Source organism: Alligator mississippiensis, chromosome 10 (assembly GCF_030867095.1).
Source record: "Alligator mississippiensis isolate rAllMis1 chromosome 10, rAllMis1, whole genome shotgun sequence".
NCBI lineage: Eukaryota > Metazoa > Chordata > Crocodylia > Alligatoridae > Alligator > Alligator mississippiensis.
In genome coordinates, this window is record NC_081833.1 from 39,128,251 (window position 1) to 39,156,233 (window position 27,983).

General features: G+C 42.3%; 1 protein-coding gene across 10 annotated transcripts in view; it reads right to left on the reverse strand.

Annotated features, from left to right (window-relative positions):
• The window catches only part of CNOT1 (CCR4-NOT transcription complex subunit 1), a 102,494-nt gene that overhangs the window by 62,376 nt on the left and 12,135 nt on the right, over positions 1 to 27,983 (reverse strand). For all 10 annotated transcript variants that reach the window (XM_006271708.4, XM_006271709.4, XM_006271706.4 and 7 more), the window contains exons 3-13: positions 19,673 to 19,780; positions 18,539 to 18,637; positions 16,269 to 16,337; positions 16,100 to 16,154; positions 15,404 to 15,607; positions 13,980 to 14,148; positions 9,316 to 9,442; positions 8,842 to 8,952; positions 4,182 to 4,352; positions 3,015 to 3,142; positions 2,142 to 2,382 (exon numbers count right to left, since the gene is read on the reverse strand). In XM_006271708.4, the coding sequence (XP_006271770.2) occupies positions 2,142 to 2,382; positions 3,015 to 3,142; positions 4,182 to 4,352; positions 8,842 to 8,952; positions 9,316 to 9,442; positions 13,980 to 14,148; positions 15,404 to 15,607; positions 16,100 to 16,154; positions 16,269 to 16,337; positions 18,539 to 18,637; positions 19,673 to 19,780 (1,482 nt within the window). The remainder of the gene's footprint in view (positions 1 to 2,141; positions 2,383 to 3,014; positions 3,143 to 4,181; positions 4,353 to 8,841; positions 8,953 to 9,315; positions 9,443 to 13,979; positions 14,149 to 15,403; positions 15,608 to 16,099; positions 16,155 to 16,268; positions 16,338 to 18,538; positions 18,638 to 19,672; positions 19,781 to 27,983) is intronic.

A 27,983-nucleotide genomic window follows, 5' to 3' on the forward strand; every position in this document is an offset into this window, starting at 1 on the left:
TTGGAGAGCTTCCATGATTCAGATAGTCCCCGGTGGCTGCAGCACGGAGCTGCAGCTCAACTCGGAGCTGGTAAATAGCGGGCAAGGGAGGGAACCATAGGGGAACCCCTGACAGCCCCCAGCCCCTGCCTGCTCCCCTGGTCCCACCCCCACCCCAACCTTGTCTGCTGCCCTGCCCACCCCAGCTCCAGCTGCTTTAAAAAAGCCCCAACTCACTGGGTGCTGCTAGACGGGGGGTGATCCTTCTACCCCCCACTCTTCGCGAGCCGCCCCACCCGCCCCGCCCAGCAACCCATGGCTGCTCTGCCTGCCCCAGTTCTGGCCCTTTAAGAAAAACAAACAAACAAACAAACGAACAAAACAAAACAAAAAACCCAAGGAAAAAAACCCTTGAGGTTCGTGGAAGGGCCCCCCACGTGGCACAGGGATTACCCCCCCACCAGGCAGGAACAGTGAGTATGGGGTTCTTTGGTTGTTTTTTTTCTTAAGGGCTGGAGCCATGGCAGGCAGGGCAGCCATGGGGGGGCTGGGGGAGCCAGGGGCTCTTGCAGAGCTTCTCATGCAGCGTGGGGATCACCTCCCCACCCGGCAGCATCTTGTGAGTCAGGGTCTTTTTTTCCCCCCAAAGTGCCGGGAGCTGGGGCAAGGCAGGGCAGCCAGCCATTGCCAGGCTAGGACAGCAGACGGGGGATGGGCCTTCCTGATTCGGCAGCAGCCGAATCTCTGAATCAGATTCGGCTGAAGTCGATTTGGGACAGTGATTCGAATCACCGAATCGAATCACTGTCCCCAAATCGGCCGATTCCAAATCCAATACTAGCCGCTTCACACAGGCCTACTAGATACAGAAACTCATGGACTCAATATAAACACTGGATTTATGACGCACTATAACCTGCCCGATATTTGACACCCCAGGTACCTCTTCACTTTTACCTGCTACTTCTCCATTTCCCCCTCCCCATGCCCCCAGCCTGTCCCTTACCCCGACACCTCAATTTACATTTTCACTGACTGCATTGCTTGCCAGCCTCTGGCTTCTTTACTAATCACTCCATTCAGAAAGAGCACACACACCAACTAGATGCTTCCTCACCCCGACAAAGGGTTTTTAAACTCAAAAGCTTGCTATGATGTATTTCACCAACTATTCAGTTGGTCTAATAAAATATATCAGAGGTACCCTCCACTGGTCCATGCTGGGGCCAGGACCCAAAGCAGGGTCAGAGGGCCAGGGGCTCACTGCAAGGAATGCCTAGAGCAAGAGGCCTGGGATTCCAAGTGGCCTGAAGGTGGGGCCCGGGCCTAAGGGATAGCCAAAGGTCCCAGAGAGGGGACCACAGCTGGAGGGGGTGAAGGATACAATGTGTGAGGCATCGGCTGCCATTTAGGGAAGGTATGGAGCTGCAGAATGGACGTCACCCCACGACACCTAAATGGGCAGCCTCCGACCAGAGAAACTTCTGAATCTGTGTTCCATCAAGGCATGGCAGGAGAAAGAGGGGCGGGCAGTTGGCCCAGAAACAGATGAGCAGGTGGAGATCTAACTGGCTCCAGGAAGGCCCCGTTACAGGCTACCATCCCTGCTGGTTTCATCCTGCTGTGCCTTAACACACAGGTCACAAGTTTCGCTTTCAGAAGATTGAGGTGCATTTTCCCAGAAACCACTGCACCTATCTCCTTGAAATTTAGCAGGATTCCTGCCCTCAGAAGGGACTACCATCCCTGCTGTTTTCATCCAAATCTGCCAAAAGGTGACAAAGTTATAGGTATTTCAGTGATTCCCCATTATAGTCTATGGCCAAATCACCAAATCTCTGAGACAGCAATCTAAATAAAATCACTGTCCTCCGAATCAGCTGAATCTGAATCGAATACTTCCCTATTCTCACAGACCTAATACCTAGTGTAAAAAGACTAAATTACAGCAGGTTGCCTAAAGATGGGGATGGAAAGTAATCACCAACAGTCTGCAATTTTACAGAAAGTACTGAACATCTAATTATGAGTTTTTTCACCACCTTTGTCACAAGTGAAGAAACACTTCAAATTCTGCTGTCTCAACTGCCAGATCAATCTAACTAGCAATCTTCTAAAGTGAAGTAATTAAACCATGCAAGTACTCAAGGTGAAACACTTACCTGTCCATGCCATGCATAGTGCAAAATGATGGCAGAGTTGGGGTGATTGCCAAGAAAAATTGGCATAAGTGTGGAGATGAGCTCATGGCGCAAGGTATGCCAGGAAGTGTTGATCTGTAATAAGGCCAATACCAACATATCTGGGCAGTGCTTGATAGGAAAACTGAAGAGCTGCTTCACCTGCTCATACTGCCCCACCTCTGCCAAACGCAACAAGGATTCGATCAAATCCAGGCTCTTCCTAACAAAAACAAAAGTTACAAACTAATTGACTAACAGGATCCTGACTGACTAAGCATTAAGTGTCAATGACATGCTGATATGATATAATGCCAGTTATAAATAAGTGAACTGCTTTCAAGTGCTACAGTTCATTATGCACTTTTGGCCATGCACCAAGAAAATTATGGACAGATTAGTAATTAAACTTTGTTTATACAACTGTGTAAAAAAAAAAAAAAGAGGCTAAGAATCAGCTACTCCCTTGAAAAAGAGGGCAGATTAAGGGGCATTAGCCAAGGGGGGGGGGGGGGAGATGCCCCTCCCCAACTCCAATGTTTCAGGTTGAATATTCAACGACTCCCTCTGCTCAGCGCACAGAATCTGCCAAAATACATTAGCTCTCTGGAAATTTCATCCTAAAGAAATCCAGTGAAAACAACTGGCAGCCTGCTTTTCAAGTGTTACCATGGGTGTACACAGGAAATGTTCTGACAATGAAAGAGCCAGTTACATGTAAAACAGGTATTTAGTGGCTGATCTGCTAGAACATGCATGTATCTCCAAATAGACCAAATGATTTAAAAACAAAGCCACAGCAAAAGTAATCATATTCTCAGACAATAGAAATAAACACAGTTGCATGAGATTTACCAGGTGGCAATTTCTCGATTGTCATCCTCTGGTGGCGCTTTAAGGATGTCTGTGGCAACAGTATGACAGGGGTAGTCAGCAAAGCAGAAGATCTCTGGATTTATGAGAGAATGCTGAATGAAGGAGAGCTATAACAAAATAATAATAATAAAAAAGTTACTTTAGAGCTTCAGGCAAGTTATAGCCTCCTTTGCCACTATACACGATACTGAGATTTTTCTAAAGAACTTCTAATCAACACAGCAGCAGAACAGAGCCAAAGGTTACTGTGTGATGTGTTTTGTGTCAAACTAGATTTCTCTTAAGAATGAAAATGTACTCCTAATATCATTTTCTTTGTTACAAATATAGCTGTCAGAGGATTTGGTTACAAAGTAATCTAGTTTGTCCGCAAGGCTGAGCATTAACTTTATTTCCTCAGATAAAGACCTCAAAATAAAGTAGTTATGGAACAGGTCTGGTCTCATCCACATTACAAATTGGAAGTGTACTAACTACACTACTTAAAAAGAGTGAATCAATGCAGATGAACCCTTCAGCTTTGACCATATGCTATAACCCTTACCCTTCTAAGTAGACACAAGCAGAACACCCCACAGGCTGCACCAGGGAGAGCCAAATACCCCTGGCTGCACATCATGCCCACACCTTCATCCCCACTGCTGTGCCCTGCACACACAGCCCCAAGCTCACTCAGCCACCTTGGTGCACTGTGCTAACCCTTCCAACAAGGACAACCAATGAAAGCCAGAGGGAGTGGGAGCAGCCGTGCCTGCTGTTACAGCCAACAGCCGGAACAATGGGGGAGAAGGGGGAAGAGAGGTAAGGGGAGCGATGATCACATACGGCCCATGGGTGACCAGTTGGACAGCTCCGAGAGAAAACTAGTTATACAACTGTAAATCCAGCTGCAGTTCAGTTATGGGCCAAGGAGGTGTAGTCACTCCAGGAAAGTTCAGAAAAATAAATAAAACAGATTTAGCTTTCTATTAGTTCTATTGTTCGATTGGTCTTGTACATATCAGCTGCATTTTTCACTACCTACCTCAATGTTTTCAGTCTCAGAAAAGGTACCAAAAACCAGCAGCATCATAACTGTTAAAGGTTTGCTACATAAGTTGCTAACAGCATTACAAACTTTGGTAAGAGCTGCCAAAACAAGCTTACCTGGCCCTCTGCATGTTTCCAAGGCCTATATATGAGATCAACTGGGAAGACTTCCATGCCTAGCCCTCTCTGGATGCCAAACACCACAATCTGCAGACCCTTGTTGTCACGGATTTGAAACCCTGGGTGGTCCAACTCATAGGTTACTTCCTTGAAGTTCAAACTAGGATTCTGCAATTAGCAAAAGACAAAACACTCAGTATCAACAAAAATTTCCCATACTTCCCATGAAAACCCTGTGGCATAAATACTGCAGTTAATAGAAATGTCTGTCCAACTTATTTACAAAGTGAAGAAACCTGGTTTAAAATCAGCTTACTTAGCTTGGACTGTTATTCAAATATATTCTAGGTTAGTTATGTCTAGGGCTAGGTCTTATTCCTCCACTAAATGTTAAATAGGGACAGAACTCAACAGCAGGAGAGAGAAGATACCCAGTGGATTCTTCTCCTTGATACGCACACTTGTCACTCCTTCCAGCGAGCTCTCTTTTGCTCTGCAGCCTGAGGAAGCAGAGTCTGACCTCTTATGAGGTAAAACTTAACGTTTTGTGGCAAGCTCTCCAGCAAGACTGCTTCCAAAAAAGAAAAAGCTTTCTATGCTGGTTTTTGAAGTTAAGCTATGATGTGAAATTCCCCTCAAATTAACAAAGCATTCCTGAGTTCTGATAATCAAAAGTGAAGAAGTACAGTTGTTAAAAAGCATCTTAGAAAAGCAAGCCTGGATCTGAGAATAAGTCAGTTACCAAGATGCAGTTCTCCAGGCTTGCTGCTCCTATTTTTAAGTCATGACACCTCAGACCTGAATGGGGTCTCCCTAGGCTTGCGATTCCAGGCCAGTGATTCCACAATCGCACATACCCAAGGAATCCCCTAAATTACCACTCCAAATCCACACACAGTCACAGGAGGCAATACACAAGAGCACAAAGATCACCCTTTAAAATGTCATACATAAAAAAAGAGTGGCTGGAAAGGAGAAGAAAGGCCATGCCAATATAACAGTCAGCATGGAGGAAAGCCACTCATCTTAAATTCACATTGGGGGGGGGGGGGGAAACAAACAAACAAAAAAAAAAAAAACACACACGACGGGACGACAGGTGGCTGTTGAGGCTGACTAACTCTGAACCTGGGTTGGAGCCAGTTGGACCAACAGCAGCTACCTACCTCCAGCTCTGCTTGCCCTCTGCAGCTTCTGTCCCCAACCCCCCTGTTCCTTTCCCACCTCTTACTGCCAGGCATAGCTCAGCTCCAGAGCTAGAACTGCCCCCTGTGTACTAAGCACAAGCAAACCCACTTCCCTGCCTAGCCAATCAATCAGCAACACCACCACTTCTGTGTGCCCCAGCAAGGGTTGTGTTTCCATGTGCTGTGCTCCAGAAGGGAACAGAGTCTGAGCAGCATCTGACAGTAAAAGGGATAGGAGAGAGTAGAAAAAGAGGGAATCAGTGGAAGCTTGTGGACATGACAGCAACAAATTTGGAAAAAAAAACCCCCACAATTAAAAAAGGTACTGCTTTTCCTTTCATTTACTAATGTAGACCAATTTCAAAGAAGCATGCAACAAAATAAAAAAAAAAGAGTGGACTATATATAACAAGGCTGAACTTCTGCCATCTTAATAAGAAAAGGAACTATGAAGCAAGTTTAACATGCTCTCTAATCATGAAAAAAACTGGAAGAAACATCCTAAAAGCTTTTAAGTTCTGGAGAACCAAGACACTTATATGTTAACTAGTGAATTGCCCATGAAGAATGACAGAAGGCTTTTTTTTTTTTTTTTGGGGGGGGGGGGGGGGGGGGGGAGGGCGCAGCAGCACACGACAGCACTTTGTCCCCTCCACCACCAAGTTTGAGAGTTTCAAACGTTCCCCCGCAACTTGCGCTGCTTCTGGCCCTGCAACACCCCCACCCCGTGTTTGGGGGTCTGTCTGTACGGAGCACTGATTGGTTGTTTCAGTAAGCGTTGTAATTGGCTGCCAAAACAACCGAGTGTTCCAAGAGCATTATGGACAGACAGACTAAGCCCTTTATATATAGAGAATTTTATTCAAAGTGCATGACTAGACTGAAAGAACTACAGGAAACCCTCTCTATTCATGAACTCCAGATTCATGGACTCAAATATTCATGGGGGAGGGCAGAGCTGGGAGGCGGGCAGAGAGCGAGCGCCAGGGACATGGAGGGAGGTGGTAGCAGCATAGACATCTCCCCCAGCAGTAGTGCTCGGGGGGGGGGGGGGGGGGGGGGGGGGGGGGAAGGAGATGTCAGTCCCCAGGCACTGCAGGTAAGCCCTGGGGATAGGGAGGATGGTGTTGGCACCTTTGCTGCCGCTGGAGGCAGCCACAGCAGCACTCAGGGGGGAAAAGCATTGGTCCCCAGGTGCTGCAGGGGAGCCCTGTCAGTATTTGTGGATTTCACCGTTTGCAGGGATCTCCAGAACATTCTCAGCGAATAGCGAGGGTCTCCTGTACTCGGATTTTATTTCTTTCAGAAAATTACCAGCCACCATCTTTATTTCCAGTCTTAGACACACTGAGATGGGCAAGAAAAAAAACTCAGCTGCAGGTGTATAGATTAGAAAACAACAAGGGAAGAGAAGAGACTGAAAACTTGAAACACAAATTTGCTTCCTGGACAAAAGAAGAATAGCACCTATAGATTTGTCAACATGCTGTTTGAAATTTAAGCATGTCACAAAGTGACAACTTCTCTACTGAGCCTGGCATTTGCTACATAAAGAATTTTACAATGAACAGTTTCTTCAAATTAGTTAAAAGAACATAAGCAAAGGCTTGGACCCAAGGTCAAGCAGAAAAGAATCCTATTTGGTAATTATGGGAAGGTTATGCATTTCTTTCTATTTACTTATTTTTATAAACCATGCTGCTATTTATGCTGAACAAGCCTACTTAGCCCCCGAATATACATTAATTCAATATTCAGTTTTATACAGTATCTGCTGCACCTGGGTGGGCCACAGATGGCCCAATTAATTACCCAATACACAGTATGCAAGAATGGAGTATCTGGTGCACTCCTTACAAGAATTACTACGTGCAAGGTAGCAGAATACGAGGTAGTAGATGAAACAGTTTCGCATCCTATTGACACAGTTTCGCATCCTATTCTCATAGGGAAGCTAGCAGGCTGTGGAATGGACGCCTACAGGGTCAGGTGGGTAGCCAACTGGCTTAGGGATTGCACCCAGAGAGTGGTGCTGGATGGGTTGTTCTCGTCCTGGAAGGAGGTGGGCAGTGGGGTCCCGCAGGGTTCAGTCCTTGGACCGGTGTTATTTAATATCTTCATCAGCGATTTGGAAGAGAGCGTGTAGAGCACCCTAAGTTCGCAGATGATACCAAGTTATGGGGCAAAGTTAACACACCAGAGGGGAGGGAGCAGATAAAGGCCGACCTGGACAGGTTGGATCAATGGGCGGAACGAAATAGGATGTAATTCAACAAAGATAAATACAAGGTACTCCATCTAGGAAGGAGAAATCCCCAGCACACCTCTAGGTTGGGGGATGACCTCCTCAGCAGCTCAGCGGCTGAGAGAGATCTTGGAGTCGTAGCTGACTCCAAGGTGGACACGAGCCGGCAGTGTAACGAGGCCATCAACAAGGCCAACTGCATCTTGTCGTGTGTTAGCAGATGCATGACCAACAAATCAAGGGACGCAATGCTCCCTCTGTATGTGGCATTGGTCAGGCCGCAGAGTACTGTGTCCAGTTTTGGACGCTGCACTTCAACAGGGACACGGAGAATCTGGAGAAGGTTCAGAGGAGGTGCACTCACATGATTAGTGGCCTCCGTGAAAGACCCTACAAGGGGAGCTTGAGAGATGTGGATCTCTTCAGCCTTCACAAGAGACGTCTGAGGGAAGACTTTGTAGCCACCTATAAGTTTATCAAGGGAGGACAACAGGGAATTGGTGATGTGCTATTTACCAGAGCACCCCAGGGGGTAATAGGAATAATGGATGCACAATAGTGGAGAGCAGATTTAGGTTAGACATTAGGAAGAAATGTTTTATGGTAAGGGTGGCCAGAATCTGGAATGGGCTTCCAAGAGAGGTGGCACTATCACCTATCTTGGAGGTCTTCAAGAAGAGACTTGATAGTCACCTGGCTGGGGTCATCTCACCTTGGTCCTCTTTCCTGCCAGAGGCAGGGGGTTGGACACGATGATCCATTGTGGTTCCTTCCGACTCTACAATCTATGAAGATTATATGCAATATTTGACAACTGGTATGAAATTCTCTAGACTACGCTATATGCATCACAAACCATACTGCCTGTTAAATATTGACTACTATTGCTTAATTACATAAGCAGACTATATTATTAGCTCCAAGAAAACATTTAAAACAAAAATCAAAGTGCAGATTCTGTAACTTCTTTGCTCACTAAGCCTCCTACAGGCCCTGAAGATTAGGCACTTGAATGCTTTTCATTTCCTGTAGTGCTCTACTCTGTTCAAATGAAACAAAAATGCATTTCAGTTTAGATGTGCTGGTACTCTGCACTCCAGAAACAAACCAACCAACGTGCACTATTACTGTAATGCTGGTATGCTCTCAACACAAGGTTTATGACCATATTGTTATAAGCTTCCTTTCAGAAATGATGTTAAAAGCAAGATATTCATAAACTTACCAACTCTTTAAGAACATCTATTAAAACCTCCACATTCCAGGTGTGAGCTTGTGTTCCATCACTTTTGTCCTTCCCATCACTCCAGATCCCACTGCCAGGAGCCGAGATAGACTGTAAATTAAATGCATGTGATCAGTTACTAGTTAAAAAAAGTTTAGGAACTTCCTGCATTTCAAGGAAGAGGAATTAAACAAGCTAGCAAGAATAACAAAATGTGCATTTTTGATAGTCGCATTTATCCAAGAATCAGAGCATTTACTTCAGTACGGTAAGACCTATCCATAGAATAGACATGAAATGTAAAACATGGCACAGGATGACTGCCTTAACAGCAATTCTGTGGTGGAACCATGGCTCAGTTCCAGGATCTCCTAATGTCCCCCCTGGGAGGAGTGTGGGGGGGGTGAATATTCTGCTCATTAAAATGCAAATATATATAAAAAATTATCATCAGTATTTAAACAGCTCACTTACTTGTAATGGAATACCATCTGTCAACCCTGAATGAGTTCGGGCCATCATTCCCAAAACTCTGGCAACCTGAGAAGCAGTGACCTCCCGCACACCAAACTGCATGATTATATTGCGACATTCTTCAACACTAAAAATATAATCAGAAGAAACAGATGCTGGCTTTAGTATCCATCTAAGTTTCAGACAGCATTACACAAGGAAGGAGAGTTACACAGATATACAGCAAAACAGTGAAAAAAAACCAACTGTTTGAAACACAGTATTGTGCACAGTACAGGAATACAAAACTGCAATCAACTCAGAAGTAGTAATAGAGTAAGAGATTGTAGCTGTGATGGTCCAGAGACTGTATAATGCAAAAGTTTTTTTGTGATGTCTTTCACTGGATCTTCTCGATCTTCTCTCAAAGGTTACAGTTAATTCCTAACCAAGATTATAAACCCTATGGAAAACAGTGCAAGGCCACCCTATATGCTAATATTTTCTTTCTTTAGGCCAATGTCACTTATAATGACACTCATCAATTGATATTCCAGGCTGTCAGTTAACTTTTAAAATGCCTCATGCCAGAAAAGCTAGCACAACAGGCAGAGTTAAGAAAGCAAATTAAGTTGTTTTTCAAAGCTTAAAAAAAAAAGTTTCCCGCCCTGCAAAGTTCATCGTCAACATGAAGTTAAGATTTCTTAAGTTCTTAATTAGACCAGCAAAAAGTTACGAACTGGAGTCCCTGCCACATGTTACACTTCAAGATGCAATTAACCGCTTAATCACATCTTAAGTTGGAACCTGGTCACAGGTTAAAACAGTTAATGGTGTCATAAACCAAGGAATGAAACACTACGTTACTCCACAAAAAGCATGCAAAAGTCTTGCAATTGGTTCTTATCACACCATTAAACTGAATGTGTGGCCAAGTACACCCCCTGGCTGGGAGCCCACAGCTATTGGGATCCCAGGCACAGGGGAGCACCATAAACTACCTCAGCAGGAAGCCCCACCAGCGGAAGGGGCTACAAGCCATCCAGGATGTACCGTGTGCTCCCACAGCTGGGACCCCATTAAATCATCCAGGCTCCCAGCCATGGGGGTGTGCCATAAGCCCCCAAGGCTGGGAGCTCCATCACTTGAAGGAGGTTGTTACTTGCCTGTGCAGGGGGAGCTCAGAATTATGATCCCAGGCTCTCCCTGCACCAGCAATAAGGTGTAATGGCAATGTCTGATCCCCCCCAAAAAATCACAGCTTCTGCCATATACATGTGGCACAGCAGGAAGTTAGACTGTGAGGACTGTAGATGAGATGCCATCATGCCTTTAAAACCTGTATGTCTGGCAGGGGTCTAAGAGAGAGAATTATTAGTATAGGTAAAAAAAAAACAACTTTAACATATGCTCTAACTGTCCTCGTAATAGGTTTGGGTTGTTGTTTTTTTAAATTCATTTTTAGTAACTGAAATTCAAAACTAAATAGCATAAGTGGTGAAGTGTGTTTTATAGCTTACACCAAATCAAAAGTAATATTGCCTTTGAGTACTGTACTTAGGGATAGAATCTATAGCTCCAAACACTTCAAAGAAAAGATTGTTCACTAGAGTGCTAACGTTTTGAACTGCAGAACAACTATTGTCTTGGCTTTTCATAAGCTTTAACATTTAAATCACACACATTTTATTTATCATGAGCCTGATTCAAGTGCGCCTTTAAAATGAGCATGTGTGCATCACTAGTAGTGGCAATCAGAAGTTACACATGTGCTCTTGCAAGGCTTTGACAGCAGTACTGATGGAAGGCAGGGTAGGTTTGCACCTTATGACTAACTAAATCAGAGATGCATACCGTAAGTTACCATATCTGATGAAGTAACCCCACTGCTTATGAAAGCTTGTTATGCATCTCTGATTTTGTCAGTATGAAATACTACCTTCGGTTCAATTAACGTAACTACCCTTCAGCAAGACTGATACCATCTTCCATCCTTGATTACTACAGTTACAAGATCTGATGCTGATTTACATATACATTGCAGAAGTATGCAGGAGAAAGACACGATTTATTATATTGTATACCCAAACATGATCCAAAAAGAATATTTTAATGCAATCTTAGTTGCCTCTTTCACTTTCCTGGCAAACGCTCCAACCAGTTATTTGTACTACATTAGTAACTTAGAAGCCTTATTATATAGACAGTTTCAAAGTCCTTTGTATTACTTTCTACAAAGTCCATATAGCTATTAGGGCTATGTAAAACTTCGGCCCCCGATTCGATTCAGCGGAGATTCAGCCCAATTTGGTGGCCGAATTGGGATCAAATCAGGAGAACCTTTAATCTCTCTGAATCAAACTGGAACCCTCCAAATCAATTTGGAGAGATTCGGACATAGACACAGCTTTAAATGTTTTTTCTACATACCTCAAGGTACCAGGCTGCTTGTGAATACTGCGATGCTGGGGCAGATAAAGAGTCCCACAGGAGCTCGGGGGGCTCCCCAGAATGCTCGAAAGTAGACCCAGAAGTGGACCAGAAGCACTTCCAGTCCAACGGGGAGCACACAGGGCCAACCCCCTGAGCCCTCCTGGCTCGATGACTGGTGCCTCCTGGGTTTTGGGGGGCACCTGGGGTCCCCCCGCAGCCGACTGCACCCTCCCAGCTCTGCAAAGTGGCCCCCCAGCAGACCTGGAAGTACTTCCGGTCCACTTCCAGGTTCGCCACCGAACACGTGGGGGGGCCCCCCCCGTGCTCCTGGGGGACCCTCCACCCACCCCAGCATCGCAGAATTCACGAGCCACCCCTGGTACCTCGAGGTATGTAGGAAAAACATTTAAAGTTGTGTCTATGGCCGAATTGCTAATTCTCCAAAATCAGCATCGACTCCTCAGATTTGGATTTGACCGAATTGAATTGGGGACAGTAATCCGAATCAACCAACTGAATCTCTGTTCCCGATTCATGCAGAATCCAAATCTGAATCAAATACAGCCCGTTTCACACACCCCTAATAGGTACCCGAAATGTTACTGTGGGGTTCACCAAATCCCTAGAATCTAACAGGCAAATGAACAAAGCTGCAATTTTAACAACTTTGATTAAGATCTATAGGGAGCATAAGCGAAATACAAACCCAAACATGCCATAAGGATGATGCATGCGTGTTACTGTATTTACTCAGTTAACAGAATGTTCCCACTGACCTCTCACTTAACATGTAGGGGCAAAAAGCCCCTCGTCTTACAATTAAAGTAAGAGGCAGGAAGGGGAAGGTAGCTGCTCCAGCTTCAATGCCTCAGCTGCCTTCTTCCCCCCCACCACTTCTGCACTCTCCACCACTCCTTCTCTGCAGCCTCAAGCCCCTGCTGCCCCATCTCCCCATTGTAATGCTTCTCCCCGCCTTCCTACCCCAGACACAATCCTCCATTCCTTTGCCCTGCACCAGCGGACCTCGGCCTTGCTTCTGCCTGGAGCATGTGCTCCACCCTGGCCTCTCAATAACACTGTCAGCTCCATGCCTCAGCTATGGGGCTATGCTAGAGCCACGCTCCATGCCCCCAGGCTGCAGCAGGGAGGGAGCATGCGGACACTGGAGCAAAAGGGGGAAAAGATGACAGGAAGGGACAGCAGGGACCCAGAGCTGCAGATGGGCAAGCAGGGGCCTGAGGCTGCAGGAAGCAGGCACAAGAAGGGGTAAGTTGGGGGAGGGGAGGGAAAAAAAAAAAAGCATGGCAGGAGGCAAACCACCTGCCCCCTACCACCTCGTGTTACACCACTGCTTGCCCCTTTATTGCCCCCCTCATCACTTCTCCCCCCTACTGACCGCAGTAGCAGGGGAGGACAAATTTAAGATGATCCTCCAATAATTAGATTCTCTATGTGGAAAACTATAATACGTTTATTAAATTTTCCATGCATATAATTATTGGGGAAGGGGATCATCTTGTGTTTGGTAAATATGTTAATAGGTCACTTGAAGTTACAGGCATATGTTAAAATGGATCCTTACTCACTGTAAACCTAGCACTACAAAGCGTGGCAGACACTGTTTTACTGCCAGTGCGCTGGTTGTATGACTACATTCCATAAATTACTTTAACAATCTAGCCCTTGACTATACCATTCACAATACTACACAAAAAGGTTTTCCTACGTGGCATTCAAGAACCCAAGACCAATCCTCATCTGCTCTTCCCTAAATTGGTGTTCTCTAGAGAAAGCTGCCAGAAATCTGTCATAAAAACAGAATTCTCTTAAGGAACTAGAATGAAATATTTAGGACATATATTCTAGCTATTTTCTATTCAAAGGAACTATGTATGGTAAGGTGAGATTTTTATGGTAAACTAAAGGATATGGGTACCCCCTCTTGTTGGTATGTTTTCTCACTTTCAACAGAAGGAAATTCATTCAATTTTCTAACAAACAGCAACCCTAGAAAGTAACATACTAGAATACAAACCAAGAAGAGGATCAAGAGATCTCACATTTACTACTTGGCAATAAAGTTCCAGTGTACTTGGGAATCTTTCTGCTCTCTAAGTTTGTCAAGAAATAAATGAAATGGCTCCCAGCCATGCTTAATTCTGTGTGTGGGGTGTGTGTGTGATGGGGGAGGGGGGATGGAAGTGTAGGGGGGGGGGGGCGGGAATAGGGTGTGTGTGAAAGTCTTTACAAACCTTGTACAAAAGCCATAGCCTACTTCTTGCATAAAGTCTGCCAGAGAGCTCTCCATCATGGTTTTGGCTATCCCTCCAGAATCAGGCAGGATCCTGTCCATTAGAATGTCCCGTTTTTCAGGGTATAGAAGTGGTGCAAGCACCACAGGACAGCGCTCTTGGGGAAAATCTAAAAATGAGAGAAAGAGCACATGTGGAAATGCATTACAATGCTCAAAACATTCTACTATAAGAATACTTCCAGTCAAAAATAGTTATTCACAAGCATGTTATGTTCAAGTTAGACTTTGAAATACAAATGACCCTATCACCAATGGCAAACAGATGCAGTGGACCCCTCTCCCCATCTCCAATATATATATATATATATATATATATATATATATATATATATATATATATATATATATATATATATATATATATATATGTACGCGCGCATCTCTAGGGCCTTTACATAAGAACATAAGAATTGCCGTTTACTGGATCAGACCATAGGGCCATCTTGCCCAGTGGCAGATAATGGATACTGAAACAGAGTAAACGGGGCATGACCTGGGTTCCCCCCCACAACTTTCTCTCTTACTTAAAGCCTCCAACATTTAAAGGTTCTATACCATTTCCTTAGTTCTTTTTAGAATTAAGGAGGCATGAGGGGTGAAAAAGATCAGACAAGTCAATTTTAAAAAGTGCAGAGACATCTTATTAAGAATGTTTACCACAAGCCTGGTTCTACAGAAACTCAAAATAGCATCAATTCATATTCCGTGATTTCAACTGACAGCTTCACATAGAGGTAACCCCCGCCGCATAATGTCAATGAAAAAGAAGCCTCATATTCAGCAAAGATGCTAGATATGCTTGTAAAAGTTCCCCTGAATTAGTTTAACATTTATTTCTCAGCATCGCAAAACAGTGAAACAGAACCGAAAGGGGCCTCCTAGGCCTTTAAGACTGATATTTACAATACAGCACATCACCTACTTAGTTTCAATTTACCCATAGGTCTGTGAAAAATTCCCAGCTCTAAGGAAAAAGCAATTACTGTGGATTTGTGCAAGACTACCAATACTGTAAAATATGCAGTAAGTTAACTTTTGTTGCCACCTATAGATTTAAAAGAATGTCTGGCTATCCATAATGAATAGCTCTTTCTTAAAACAAAGCTCCAGAGTGGTGGTGGTGGTAGTAGTGCTGTTAGAATTCTTAGGTTATCAACTATTTTGCATTACTATGACTGTGAACCAAGACAAAAAATACTTTTAACATTTGATTTAGAAGTCTAAAAAAAATTGGTTTGACCTAGAATCCCATTTTGTAGACTCAGTGCTACCACCGAGATGACTTGAACTAGTAGCATATCATGACAGCTTACATGGATGTCAACCTTTTTTTACATGCTGCCTGAATGACATTTTGCTTACCTCTACGTAATGTTTTAAGGAAAGCGTCAATCTGTTCCTGTCCGACCCCAAAGGCTCCCTTCTGCCCAAAAAGGAGATGAGAGAGGAGAAGGTGCAGGACTTCTATTGCAATATCTTGGAAGCCACCTTCTTGATTTCCACTGACGTCTGCGTCAATGTAAGAGCGCAGAAGATCTGGAAGTTTCTGTTTGATAAACTGAGCCGCTTTAACAAAAAGGGAGAGAGGTTATATTATAACTTGGACATGACCATTAAAAATTAGTACTAAGATTTAGTTTGGTTCTTAACCGATCACTTGTTACTTGGGGTACTATCCGCAGAACTTTGACAGTTGTCTAACATTAGAACTCTTTGTAACCCACCCCTCACAGCCCCACACAGTAAATACATGGATTTTGCAGTATGACTTTAACAGACATAGGCTCTAATAAATAAGAATCAAGAAAACTGAAGTTTGAGTTCATAAAAGATGCCTTGCTTACAGTTACTTGCTTTAAAATGAGCGTGTGGGAGGATCAGGGGCAGAGAACTTGTTGGGGGAATAAGAATAAGAAGAGATTCCAGCTGAAGAGGTTCCACTGATTGCAACTGTAGTAGCAACTTCAGGTAATCCAGACCTCCATGTATTTAACTGGCCAGTTCTTCAAAGTTTGGGGTCTGCATGTAACTGCAGTATTTTATGAACTCTTCACTTACCAAAACCTCTGAGATCTGAGCTGAAAGAGTTCAGTAAAGCAAGACCAAAAATCACCTGTGAATAGAAAAAGCAAAAGACAATGTAGAAGTTCATCCTGCATTTAATTTCAGTCAGGTGTGCATTGTATAAGTACTTAACAAATAGTTTGGGAAACAAAAGCTTACTTACCTCTTGAACTTTACTTAATTTGATAACTTTACTCAGTTGGGCAAATAGATGGGGTGAAGGCTTTAGACTCTGCAAGAAAGAGTTAACTGAATAAGAACAGCATATACAGAGCATCCACTTTATATATCATGCAGCTCAAGTTTTATTTGAAAGAATAATGTACTAAGAGGGGCAATTATGTCCAGCAGATTAGCTCACAAAGACTCTATTGTGTTTAAAATTTAAACCAAAAAATATCTCCAGAGCTACTCTCAGAAAATATAGTAGTACCAACAGCCTAAGTTTACTTCAGTTTTGAATATTATGAGAAAAGTAGCTCTTTTTTGAAGTCTTATAACAGTATTAAAAAAATAAATAAATAAATCACTAGAGTATAGCCAAACTAATAGATTAATCTAATTTGAATCAAGAGACATAAAAATCACTCCAGAATGGTTTAAACTAGTGATTCTCAAGCAGCATGCTGGGGAACCCTGAGGTGCTGCCAGATCCTTTGAAGGGTGCTGAGAGGTGTGAGGGGATAAGCAAGGTGTAAAGAGAGATAAGCAGATAAACTCAGACTTGTCCCTTCTTGAACAATCCCCCATGCCCCCACTGCTCAGTCCCTCTGCAAGGGCATATGTCCTTGTAATATATACCATTTGTTTTTTTAAATTGATGCCATTAAGGCCCCCTCTACATGTACAGATAAGGATGCAACTGGATCCAATGCATGATCCACACAAACATGCCTCCTGCCATACTACATGTGCATGGCAGGAGGTACAACTGTGGAGTCACACATTATATCCAACCGTGCCATATTGCTGGTCAGTGCAGAGGCAGCCTCATCCTGTGCACCCCTGCACCGGCAAGAAGCAGGTTCCCATGGCTGGGAGCCCCCTTTGCTGAGGGGGTTCCAGCTGCAGGGGAGCCATGTGCAGCCAGGACCAAGAGCCCTGTGTGAACTGGGGGTTTCACCCTCCCCACCCCCCAAGCTTGGGGACCACAGCAGCCACAATTCTAGGGCTCAGTGGTTTCATGCTGCGTAAGGTATGACCCTGTGGCCGAGAACCTTGTCAGAAAATTAAAGGTTGATAGCAATCAGCTATAAGAGTTTGTACAAATTTTTTATGTCTAACTTTATAGCTAGTTGAAGCTTTTTATCATGCGATAGCTACCTTGCATGTGTAACTGGTCTCCAGGTAATTGCACAATTAGCCAGTTAATTGAGCAATACCTATAATACACAAAAGTTAAGAAGCAGTGCCTCAATTCCAAAAAGGTTGAAAGCCACTGGTCTAGACACTATCAGACTATAGCTGGAATATGACAAAGTGATAGCCAAGCAGACAGCCAAAACCTTGATCTTTCAAATGAGAAAGCAGCAGCATATGATTTCAGCACATAAGGGAATATTATTAGCTAGTTTAGACAACTTTTGGTTTTATAAAGACTTTAGTAAATGGAGACAACTTTAATATAGTTTGGTTTTTAAGCATCCCCATGAAATATCTGTCTGTTGACTGTTACAGCATGCCTCCAGAGCTCAAGGAATTAGTGCCACCACTGCTACTTTCTCCCCCTGTCCCTTCCACCTTCCTCTGCCATAGAATTTAGTCCCCAGAGGTGACTAAAAAACCTCTGATTTTGGCAGTGGGCAAGGAGGAAGAGTGAGATGTATCATCTCCCTGGGTTCCAGAGACATGGGAATTTAGGAGCTCTGGCAGTGGCAAAGTCCCATGGGCAAAAACACCTACCTCCAATGGCTGAGTCCAGCCCACAGGCCATATATAGATATCCCTGGCCTAATGTAATAGTCTTAAAACAGGTTTAGAAGGTTTAATCAAGTTTGCACTGATGCCAATAAATTCCAGAAAATAAAATACAAGGAATAGTTAAAAACCAGAAAACAAGTTCAGTGGTGGTTTCACAGGAAGAGCACATCAGCATCATTCTAGCTCAGCATTAAGTTGGAACCTACTGTTAAGCAGTCCAACACTAGAAACAGCTTTACCCAGTTCACGAAAGACTAGTAACAGGCAACTCCTAAAAGGTACAAATAGCCAGTTTTCCTAGAGGTGAATTCCTGCTTCCACCCTCAGCAAAAATCCTTACAACTGTTTCTTGTGCTAGATATTTAGTTTAATGGTGTGCTAACACTCTAAAAATTGACACAGTCTCATTAAAATCATTCTTTCAGCATAACTCTGCAAACATACAGTTCAGTTCAGAAACCAATCTGATATTTTATTCATATGACAGTGCCCTTTTTAAAAAAGTATACAAACCTTTTGATAGTGCAATGGATTGTCAATGGCGTAGGACAGTGTCGAGATAAAGTTTGGCTTTGTGATCAGGGATGCACACTCTTGGATCAGAAACTGAGTCTGAAATAATAAAACAACTTTAAAAATAGCTACCACTTTGACATACAATCTTTATCAGTTATTACTTGTCTACTTTTCTCTCCATACAGTAACAAAATCCCAGTCACGTTTTAGCGTCCTTGTGGAGCCTGAATTTAGTATTTTGCTTTCAGATATGATTTTTGTCTGGCAAAATCCAAGTACTTTCGTGTCATTAGAATTTGCTTTTCTTAGTTTCTCATAAGTCATTTGGCAAGGTAAACTGGAAGCACCAAGTTTGGTACTCCATTGGACTTGCCTCAAGCACTTGCAGATATTGCTATAGTTACCATAATCACAAATGAACAGAAGTTATGTATGCCAAGTTAAACAAGGATTCTCCAGAAAGTTCAGGGACAAAAATGAGGGAAAACCCAAAAGCAAGTATGCCCCAGAAGCCAAAGTAGTCTGGAAACAGACTAGGGGCCTGTTACAGCTTCAACAGAACGTGAAAGGTTTGGAGTAAATTAATGCACAGGGTAGAAAAAGATTCACAGATTAATAGCATGTGTTTTCTGAAGTATGGTTATTTCAAAGCCAGAGAGCGGCTCTCAGTTTCTATTATCACTACGGAATCAGCTAAAACAGGAGTTGTCAACCGGGGTACATGGAACAGCCCTAGGGGGTATGCATGGAGGGGCGAACGGGGATGGAGCGCTGCCATTCGCCATCCCATGCCACTGCCACCTCCCAGGAGTGGGGGGGGGGGGGGGGGAGGGTGCGCACACACGCCACACACAAAGGCAGCAGCGCCCCTCTGCAAGCCGCACAGGTGCTGCCTGGCTGGCCAGACGCAGGGGAAGGAAGAGGGGGGCAGAGCCCTCATGCAGCCACTGCCACCACGTGCAAGTTCCCCCCACCTCCACATCTGGGGATACAACTGGAAAGCTACACACTGAGGTTTCCAACAAATCTGCTGAAAGGCTTACATTTATCCTGCCTTTGAGCTCAAATGCTGCAGCTCTGCCATAAGCCTATCAAGAGTGTAGTTAGCAATTAACCAAATGCAACATTTACCTGATGGAAATCTTTACCACTGCTTTTACCATCGCCACTGAAATCCACATGTGAGAATAGACAGCGAAGTAAATGCCTGTCTGCCTCGGGACCGTGTCGATTCACAATCTGAAAACCGAAGACAAGACATCCAGCAATTTTAAAAAGAGTTGTCAAGGACACTGATCCTGGATAGGCAGTTTGGATGCTGTAGCCATTTTTCTTTTTAGTTTGCATAATACAAATGCTAGGCAGAAAGACAGGAGGAAATGAGCACTCTAGACTAATAACTAATCTTGCAAGGTAAGGAGTTAGCCACATTTACAAGTGGAAAGACCATGTAAGAGAAGTTAAATGAAAGCATCATTTAACTACATCTCTCAGGTATTATTTTTGCTTGTGCTTCTGCCCAGGTTAAGATTAAATCAAGCCACTTTAGGAAGAAATTATTTTTTTGTGGGAGTAGCTAATAAATGAAAGGTACTCCCTTGAAATCCTACTGCACTTGGTTATTCACAAGCCACTAACCTGTTACACTGTGTAAGCAATTTTATAGGTAATAAAAAACCCCAAAACACTAAAACCAACCTGGTAAACCAATTTAGATGAACTCCTTAAATAATAACAGACACTCTTGTGTGCTTCTTCTCACCGGTTGTGAAACTTTGTAGTACCTTGCAAGTTCCTATCCTTAAGCATACATTTCATAAAACTCGTATATATATACTCTACAACTTACCTTTTCTGTAGCACTCCATTTCTTTCCAAACTGCAACACTTTTACAAGTTACAGGAGAACCAAAGGGCAAAATTAAGCTACACTTCAAGGAGGTGCAACACACAAAATACAATTCAACTCATCTACAGGATGGAGCCATGCCTGAGGGCTGTTTATCAATGATGTGGAGTCCAACACAAACCAGAAGCCCCACAGCACAACAGACTTGCACCATCCCATTTCCTACGTGACTGTCACACAGTACAAGAGCACAACATGGGAATATTCATGCTGTGCCAGTACACTCCTCGGTAATTATTCTCCCTCAAGGGCACCAACCTATACGTGCCATGTTAGCAGCACACTTGGGCTGGTAGACAGCAACTACCTCATTCTCTTTACTCCTCATTCTCCTGTTACTTATCCATTTCTGCTGTGCTCTTTACATCAAAGTCTCAGAAAAAGTAGTAAATGTTATTGCTAATCCCTGAATTAGGAGCTTCACTATATGGAACTCTAGATGCCTCAAAATCCCAGATAGCTGCATGTGCACATTCTACTTTTGGGGGGCAATCAGTGTTTTAGCTCAAAAACATATTAGATAGATCAGTGGTTCTCAACTTTTTTAGCCTCAAGGGACCCCTCCCTAACTTTTCTATTGAGCGGCATCCAACTTGAGAATCACTGAGTTAGAATACAAATTCAGAAAATGTATGGAGGGCTGCCTTGATGCTAAAACAAGTTGAGAATATTCATCTAGCTAGTGCCAAGCCATTTTCACACCAGCCGTGCCCCTCAGAGCCGACTGGCACAGAGGATGGGGGGGGGGCAGCCACCATTGATTGCTGGCTACCCTTCCTCAAGCCCTGCCCCTCAGCACTCATTGCTGGAGTGGTGGTTGGGGGGGGTTACCAGCCACCTTTCCCTTCTAGGTGGGCTGTGAGCCCTGCCCATAAGGGGAGGGGTTAATTTCCCCCCCGGTGTGTGGATTTTGTGGGCAACCCAGATTTTGCCATTTCCATAGAACTGCAATTTAGGTGGGTCCCTAATCATTATTATCCATCTACAGTCATGGCATGGAACCAGAGACCCTGCTCCAATCTATATCACTAGTGCCTCACTGTCTTAGGAAACCCCTACATAATAGCTTCCCTTCCAACTACAGGGAACTTCAAGTTAACACCTTCATAACCACAAAATTGTGTGCGAGATATTTGGGGCTGATGTTTCTTTATCAGGATTCGTTTCCCTCCGACATATTACAATCCCTATCTGGTGACCACAATGTAGAAGTAAAATTACTTATGAAGATAGTGACCAGATAAACACATCAGCACCTTTGTCTAACAGTTTGCAGCAGATGCCCAGATAGGAAGACTGGGCTTCCCACCACTGGTTTTAAATATTGATAAACTGGCTGCTGACTAGCTCACTTTCAGCCTCTGCCATTGTAAGACTACCTTGTGGTTTTTTGCTCAATTACTTCCTACCACTATAAATTATTTTTAAACAGAGGTCACCCAATTCTATTACCTTAGTCACTTATCTAATCAGCAGCAGTTTCACCCAGGTCCATTAGCAATGTTTTATGAACAGCTACAAAACGTAAGTTGCACATAATACCTGTAGCCCAGCCCATATTGTGACTTGACTTCTCAGTATTCTACTTACTTCCCCTACCATTTGTCAGTTCCCATTCATTTCTTTTTCAGGTATGTTTTGCTTTTGCAATCCTGCAGAGCAGCACTACTTCACACTACATTCTCTTCAGCTTGATCTTTTTCACTGGTTCTCATCTCCATCCTTCCTATTTTAACTGGCTCTTTGCCCTCCCCACCCTCCCACTGTTTTCTCCAATAGCTGCTAAGTTTTGCAGCCACAACAGAAAGAAATTAGTGCATCTGGGGATAGCTCAGTATTCTTGTCAAGTTGGAGTGTACATGCTCATGATATGCCATCCAATTCAGAGTGAGTGGATCACAAATTATTGCCTCCCAGTTGCATCATTCCTTACAAAATGATAAGGAAGAATCCATATACCTATATCATGCCAAAAACTTCAACTGAACTGAAAGTAAAAGTTGACTGAAAAGCTTTCCGGGCCCACTTTGGAAAACTCAAGTTAAATACTGATATTCAGACACTGCAACTCTTGTCAGAAATTTGATGCACAGAAATGGATGCTTATCTTACTGGGATCGTTTGACCTCAGCAGACTTTCTGCCTATGGCAGGGGGGCTGGACTCAATCTCACAAGGTCCGTTCCAGCCCCTAATGTCTATGAAATGGTATATACATCAACCCAGTCTTCAATTAACCATACAAATTTCTCATCTTCAACTGAGTTCTTAAGGGTGGCTATGAACTACCAGACAGTAACAGTCCATATTCAAGTCAGTGCAATAATACAATTATACTAGTAATTAGCAACCATGAGGCAATGTGATATGAGAACTAGGTTGTTCCCTTGTTTAATGGTTTTACTTCCAAACAGGAGCAAGTTGGGTACAAGAAATAACTTACTTAGTTATTTTTATGGCATGGTATATGGAAAGAATTAAAACTGAAGTGCATTCTACTACCTCTAAACAACTAAGTATATTCACTTAGCATTCTCCACTTTCTAAGAAGAATTTAACTGCAAGTTTGGTTCAATGATTCCTGCTACAGAAAAATATTTCCACTTCATTATAAAATGTAAACTTGTACGAACCCACTGTCCCAAGATATATCTGCTTTCTGACAGCAAATTCACTACTCTCTATTGAGCTATAAGTTAGAGAAGGGGTTATGTAGTGTTTCATGCAAACAGTTTAGCATTAAAGACATAGCTAAGGAGCTCTATAAAACAGAAGTGACAGCTTTTCAGGAAAGGACATTGTTTAAAGCACAGCAAATTAAGCAAATTTATAGAAAATTGTGGAATACAGATTTATTCTGTAGCCATTTTTGGTCAAATCCAGTAATTTTTACATAGCAGGCACACTCTAGGAGCCTGCTATTTCAGCTACATGTGTCCTTGAGAGGCATGCAACAAGTTCAGTGTTTTTCATAATATTGAAACAAATCCTCATTTTGTAGCATACAGAAGTTAGCGAAACGAGACAGAAGGATAACTGATGCAAAGTATGGCAGGGGTAACTAACAGAACATAGATTTGGTAGTGATGGGACTTAAAAAAAAAAAACAACCCCCCCCAAAACAAAACCACATTTTACAAAATATCAGACACAGACGCTAAGTAATGTATTTCATAGATTCATAGATGTTAGGGTCGGAAGGGACCTCAATAGATCATCGAGTCCGACCCCCTGCATAAGCAGGAAAGAGTGCTGGGTCTAGATGACCCCAGCTAGATGCTCATCTAACCTCCTCTTGAAGACCCCCAGGGTAGGGGAGAGCACCCCATTCCAGACCCTGGCCACTCGAACTGTGAAGAAGTTCTTCCTAATGTCCAATCTAAATCTGCTCTCTGCTAGCTTGTGGCCATTATTTCTTGTAACCCCCGGGAGCGCCTTGGTGAATAAATCCTCACCAATTCCCTTCTGTGCCCCCGTGATGAACTTATAGGCAGACTTATATTCAGACTTACAACATAGCTAACAATATTTTTTTCAAAGGTACCGTTGTATTTGGACTTTACCTGAAGATGGCTTACGTCCGTTTCAGACATGATAGTATTTCCTGATGTGTCTTATGCCATGCCAGGTAAAATTTTTGCTTTTCTAAATATATGTGACAGCTTTATTTCTTTAGATTAGAGGGTCTTTCTTTCTCATATTAAAATCTCTCCTCATCTAGATAGGAAGCACTGGACAGTCACAAAACCCATTCACCTGTTTACAAACCCGAGAGATCCCTTGGTCTAAACTTTAGTTTCCAGGTACAGAAACTTAAGAGGTTGTCTCAACAAGTTCAAGATTTTGCTTTGAAAATTAAATTTTACCCATTATCAACTGATAGCATAAGGGTATGTTAAAACTCAATCTGAAAGACTAAACATCACAACTACTTAAGAACTACAAAACTAACGCTCAAAGCTGGCTTATTTTAGTGTTCATGTGCTGTCCTTGCATGATTTAAAAAACAGAAGGTTTAAAGCAGGTTTTAATCAGAATGTTAAAGAACCCTTTTGGTAACCAATCCTGGATACAAGACAGAACAGCTGCATGTCTGCTTTTCAAGTACTGTACCTGCTACACATCTGGATGCAGCTAAAAGAGATAGCTAGGTAAGACTAGGTAAGGCAATGCCATGTTCATTATATACTGCAAGTATATGGCAAGTTGCTTAGCCATAGAGAGGCAGTCTCTCCTAACAGTCTGCAAAGAGAAACTGTACTGAACAATTACACACGTAAAGTTATACAGGCCAATTTACTAGAACATAAGGACCATACAGAAATTAAAAAATCTAGTCCAAAAATTCTAAATTGGATGCTGATATTGTAGAGAAATAAGAGGGAGGAACTCAATACTCTAAATAATTCCTGTAGGATGGTTCACCATGCATTAACACATGAAGTTGTGAGGCTTCCAGTAAAACCTTGGAATAATCTGTTCTCGTTTTGAGCATACGAGATCACAAGCCAAAAAAAAGTAAAAAACAGTTATGTAAAGGGGAAGTCTCTCCTTACAGATTTGCAAACAAAAACAACTCATTATCAAAACAACACTGTAACAATAAAACTAAGTCATATCTGTTGGGAAGGGAAGAAAAGAAAAAGCAGTCATGTAAGGAGTAACACAGTAAGAGTTAGAGGGGGGTCCCCAAGCTTAAAAAAAATCCAGCAAATAAGAAATTCATGGCTTAATAAGACATCAAGATGAAAACTTTATCTGAAAATTTGCACCTATTACAATTACTATAGGAAAAATATTTTCCGTTTATAATGGCATTTTAAATAGGTACACTGAATCCCTTTAGTCGCTCTTGATGAAGATCCTGATCAAAGTACAGATAACTTGGACACTTTCAAAATAAAAAAAAAAAATGGGGGGGGATGGGGACAGGGAATATTAGAAATGGCAATCTGAAGTCAGTTTCAAGGCTATTCAAACCAATGTTTTCTTAATGCTTTTATTCTCCTGTAGGCATCTATACAACTACAATACCGTGCTGGTGCCCAAGAATGAGAAGTTACTCGATTTAAACACAGTAAGTAGTCTCATGCTAAGGTAACAGTATAAGCAGTAAACTGTCTTAGAATGCTTAACAATATCTGTAAAATGTATAGTAACTTTCATTTTAGAGTTTTGCAGCACTTGCTATTATGAAATCCTGAGCTAAAATATTTGAAGGGAAAGTAGTAAGCTAGTTACAATAAGAACCCAGTTTTAGAGGGAGTTGTCTAACGACTACATGCTCTGCCTAACAAGTAAACGCACAGCAGAGAACAGCTCAGAAGCAGCTTACATCCCTGTTCCGACATGCTATTCTAGGAGTTTATTAAAGCCCAACCCAACCATGCTGGTTTCTATTTCATCATATTTAATGAAGGCATTTCCCATTTCAGTGAACTTCCCAGAAATGAATCAGAATCAAGTTATTTCTTCTGAAACAGATTTTTTGAGGTCTTTGGAAGTATCAACACAAGTTTCAATTTGCTGCTCACAAAGTGCTATTATGATTGAACCTGGAAATTCAAGTTTCCAGTAGGGCAAGACTTCCAAGGATGCTGTCACCATGTCTCAACTTTGATTTCTGCAGGTGACAAGCTAGAGTGAATGTGCCTGGAGAAGGAACCTTCTGGAGAAGCAAATAAAAAGAATGCATCAATGGACTGCAATGGGCTCATCTGCCTGCAGGTAACTGAACTAAACTAGCCATATACAAGTCAGACTTAAAAAAGATTTACATGATTCAGTCTTCAAAACAGGGTCAGTAAAATGCAGTCCTCTCTTACCACTCTTATGTACACAGGGATTTCTTCTCTAAAAACTCTTTCACTATGAATTTGAGCTATGAAATGAAAACATAGCCCAAATCTCAGAAAATGTTTATGATTTTTTTTAAACATGATGCAATTCAGAGATGTGGGGCAGAAAATTTTCCAGCACTTTATTTTTCTGCGGAAAATTTTCCATTTCTAAAAATTCATTGTTTCATAAAATTCATTATTAACAATAAATGGATGCCAATACAATGTTAAGCAAGCTTGGCAGTTTCAAAATTGTAATTAATATTTTAATTATTGTGTTTTATCGATTTGTAAACAGGAGGGTAAATACGCTTACATAATAATCCAAACCAAAAATCAAGTTATGCACACTTAATTGGTTGTGCAGGTCAAATCAAAACCAAAGCTAAAACTGTGATTAATTTCTGTTTGAGTTCAGCAATCACACAGACCAGCGTCACATTTATTTTCCTGAGTTGGTGAAGCTAGATGTGTTTGCATATGGTCTGTTAGTTTTTTAGTGTTATTGGTTTGAAGTAGTCACCATAATGCCTAATAAAAAAAATAAAAAAGACTAGTGTGTGCCATCATTATAGTGAAGTTCAAGCCACTGAAGGAAGAAAGTTGGTAGATGTAAATATTGCGGGCAGGAGTATGCTAACAACGCAACAAGAATGAATAAACACTTAACATGTAGAAACTGTCCTGAAAGAGTACAGGCCATATACAGAAAGCTAATACAAACTGATAAAACAACAAACATTGGAGAAAAGAAGTCTACTTTAGGAATCCTATGCAAGTAAACAAATGAACATTAAACAACACACAATATAGACTAGCATCTATATTGTTTTAAAATATTATAAATTTTAAAAAGTTGTTAATGCAACTCTGGACTATTTATTTAAAATGTTTGTATCATGCTTTTTCTGCTTGCACTAAGCACCCACAGTGGCTTAGGTTTAACAATATTTTTTTTAAAGTTACATAATAGATAACTAGTTAACTATTTCAACCCAGCACAGCGAGCTTAGACATCTGGCCAATGGCAGAGGCCAGACTATACCTCCTTTTGGCTCTGCAGTCCCAGGGCAACTGAGCAGGAGTGTTCTTACTGGCAGGGAGGGGGGGAAGCAAGCTTCCTGCCACTTCTCCTTCTGATGGACGAGGCCAGACTAGAAGAGGCTAAAATAAAAATATTTTCCCCCCTTTTGTTGCAGGAACATGGTAGCTCAAGTGAAATAGCAGATTTGCAAAAAATGGAAAAATGAAAAATGCTAAGCTGCCAGGTCTGGGGGAAGAAGAAGCAGGATCCTCTCTTTTAAGATCACTGTCAGCGGATATGAGATCCACAATGAGTAGCTGTTCAAGACAGTCAAGCTTCTTAATTAAGCTTTGTGGACAATGTCAAAAGAAAAAAAATCAAGAAAAAGCAGAGGAGACATTAGCTTGAGTTATATTTGCAAGTGGTACACCTCTTTCCATAACTGAAAAATCAATACTGGAAGGAACATTACAAACTAATTCGCTCATCATACAAGTTACTGTCAGGTTATCCCTTAACACATTCTCTCTTAGAGAGTATGACAGGGTTCTAACAATAGTTATTCAAAGGATTGGTCAAATAGAATCACCGACTCTGTCATCAGATGGATGGACTGATATACAACAAAATCCTTTATTGAACATTATGTTAGCAACACCTGAACCAATAT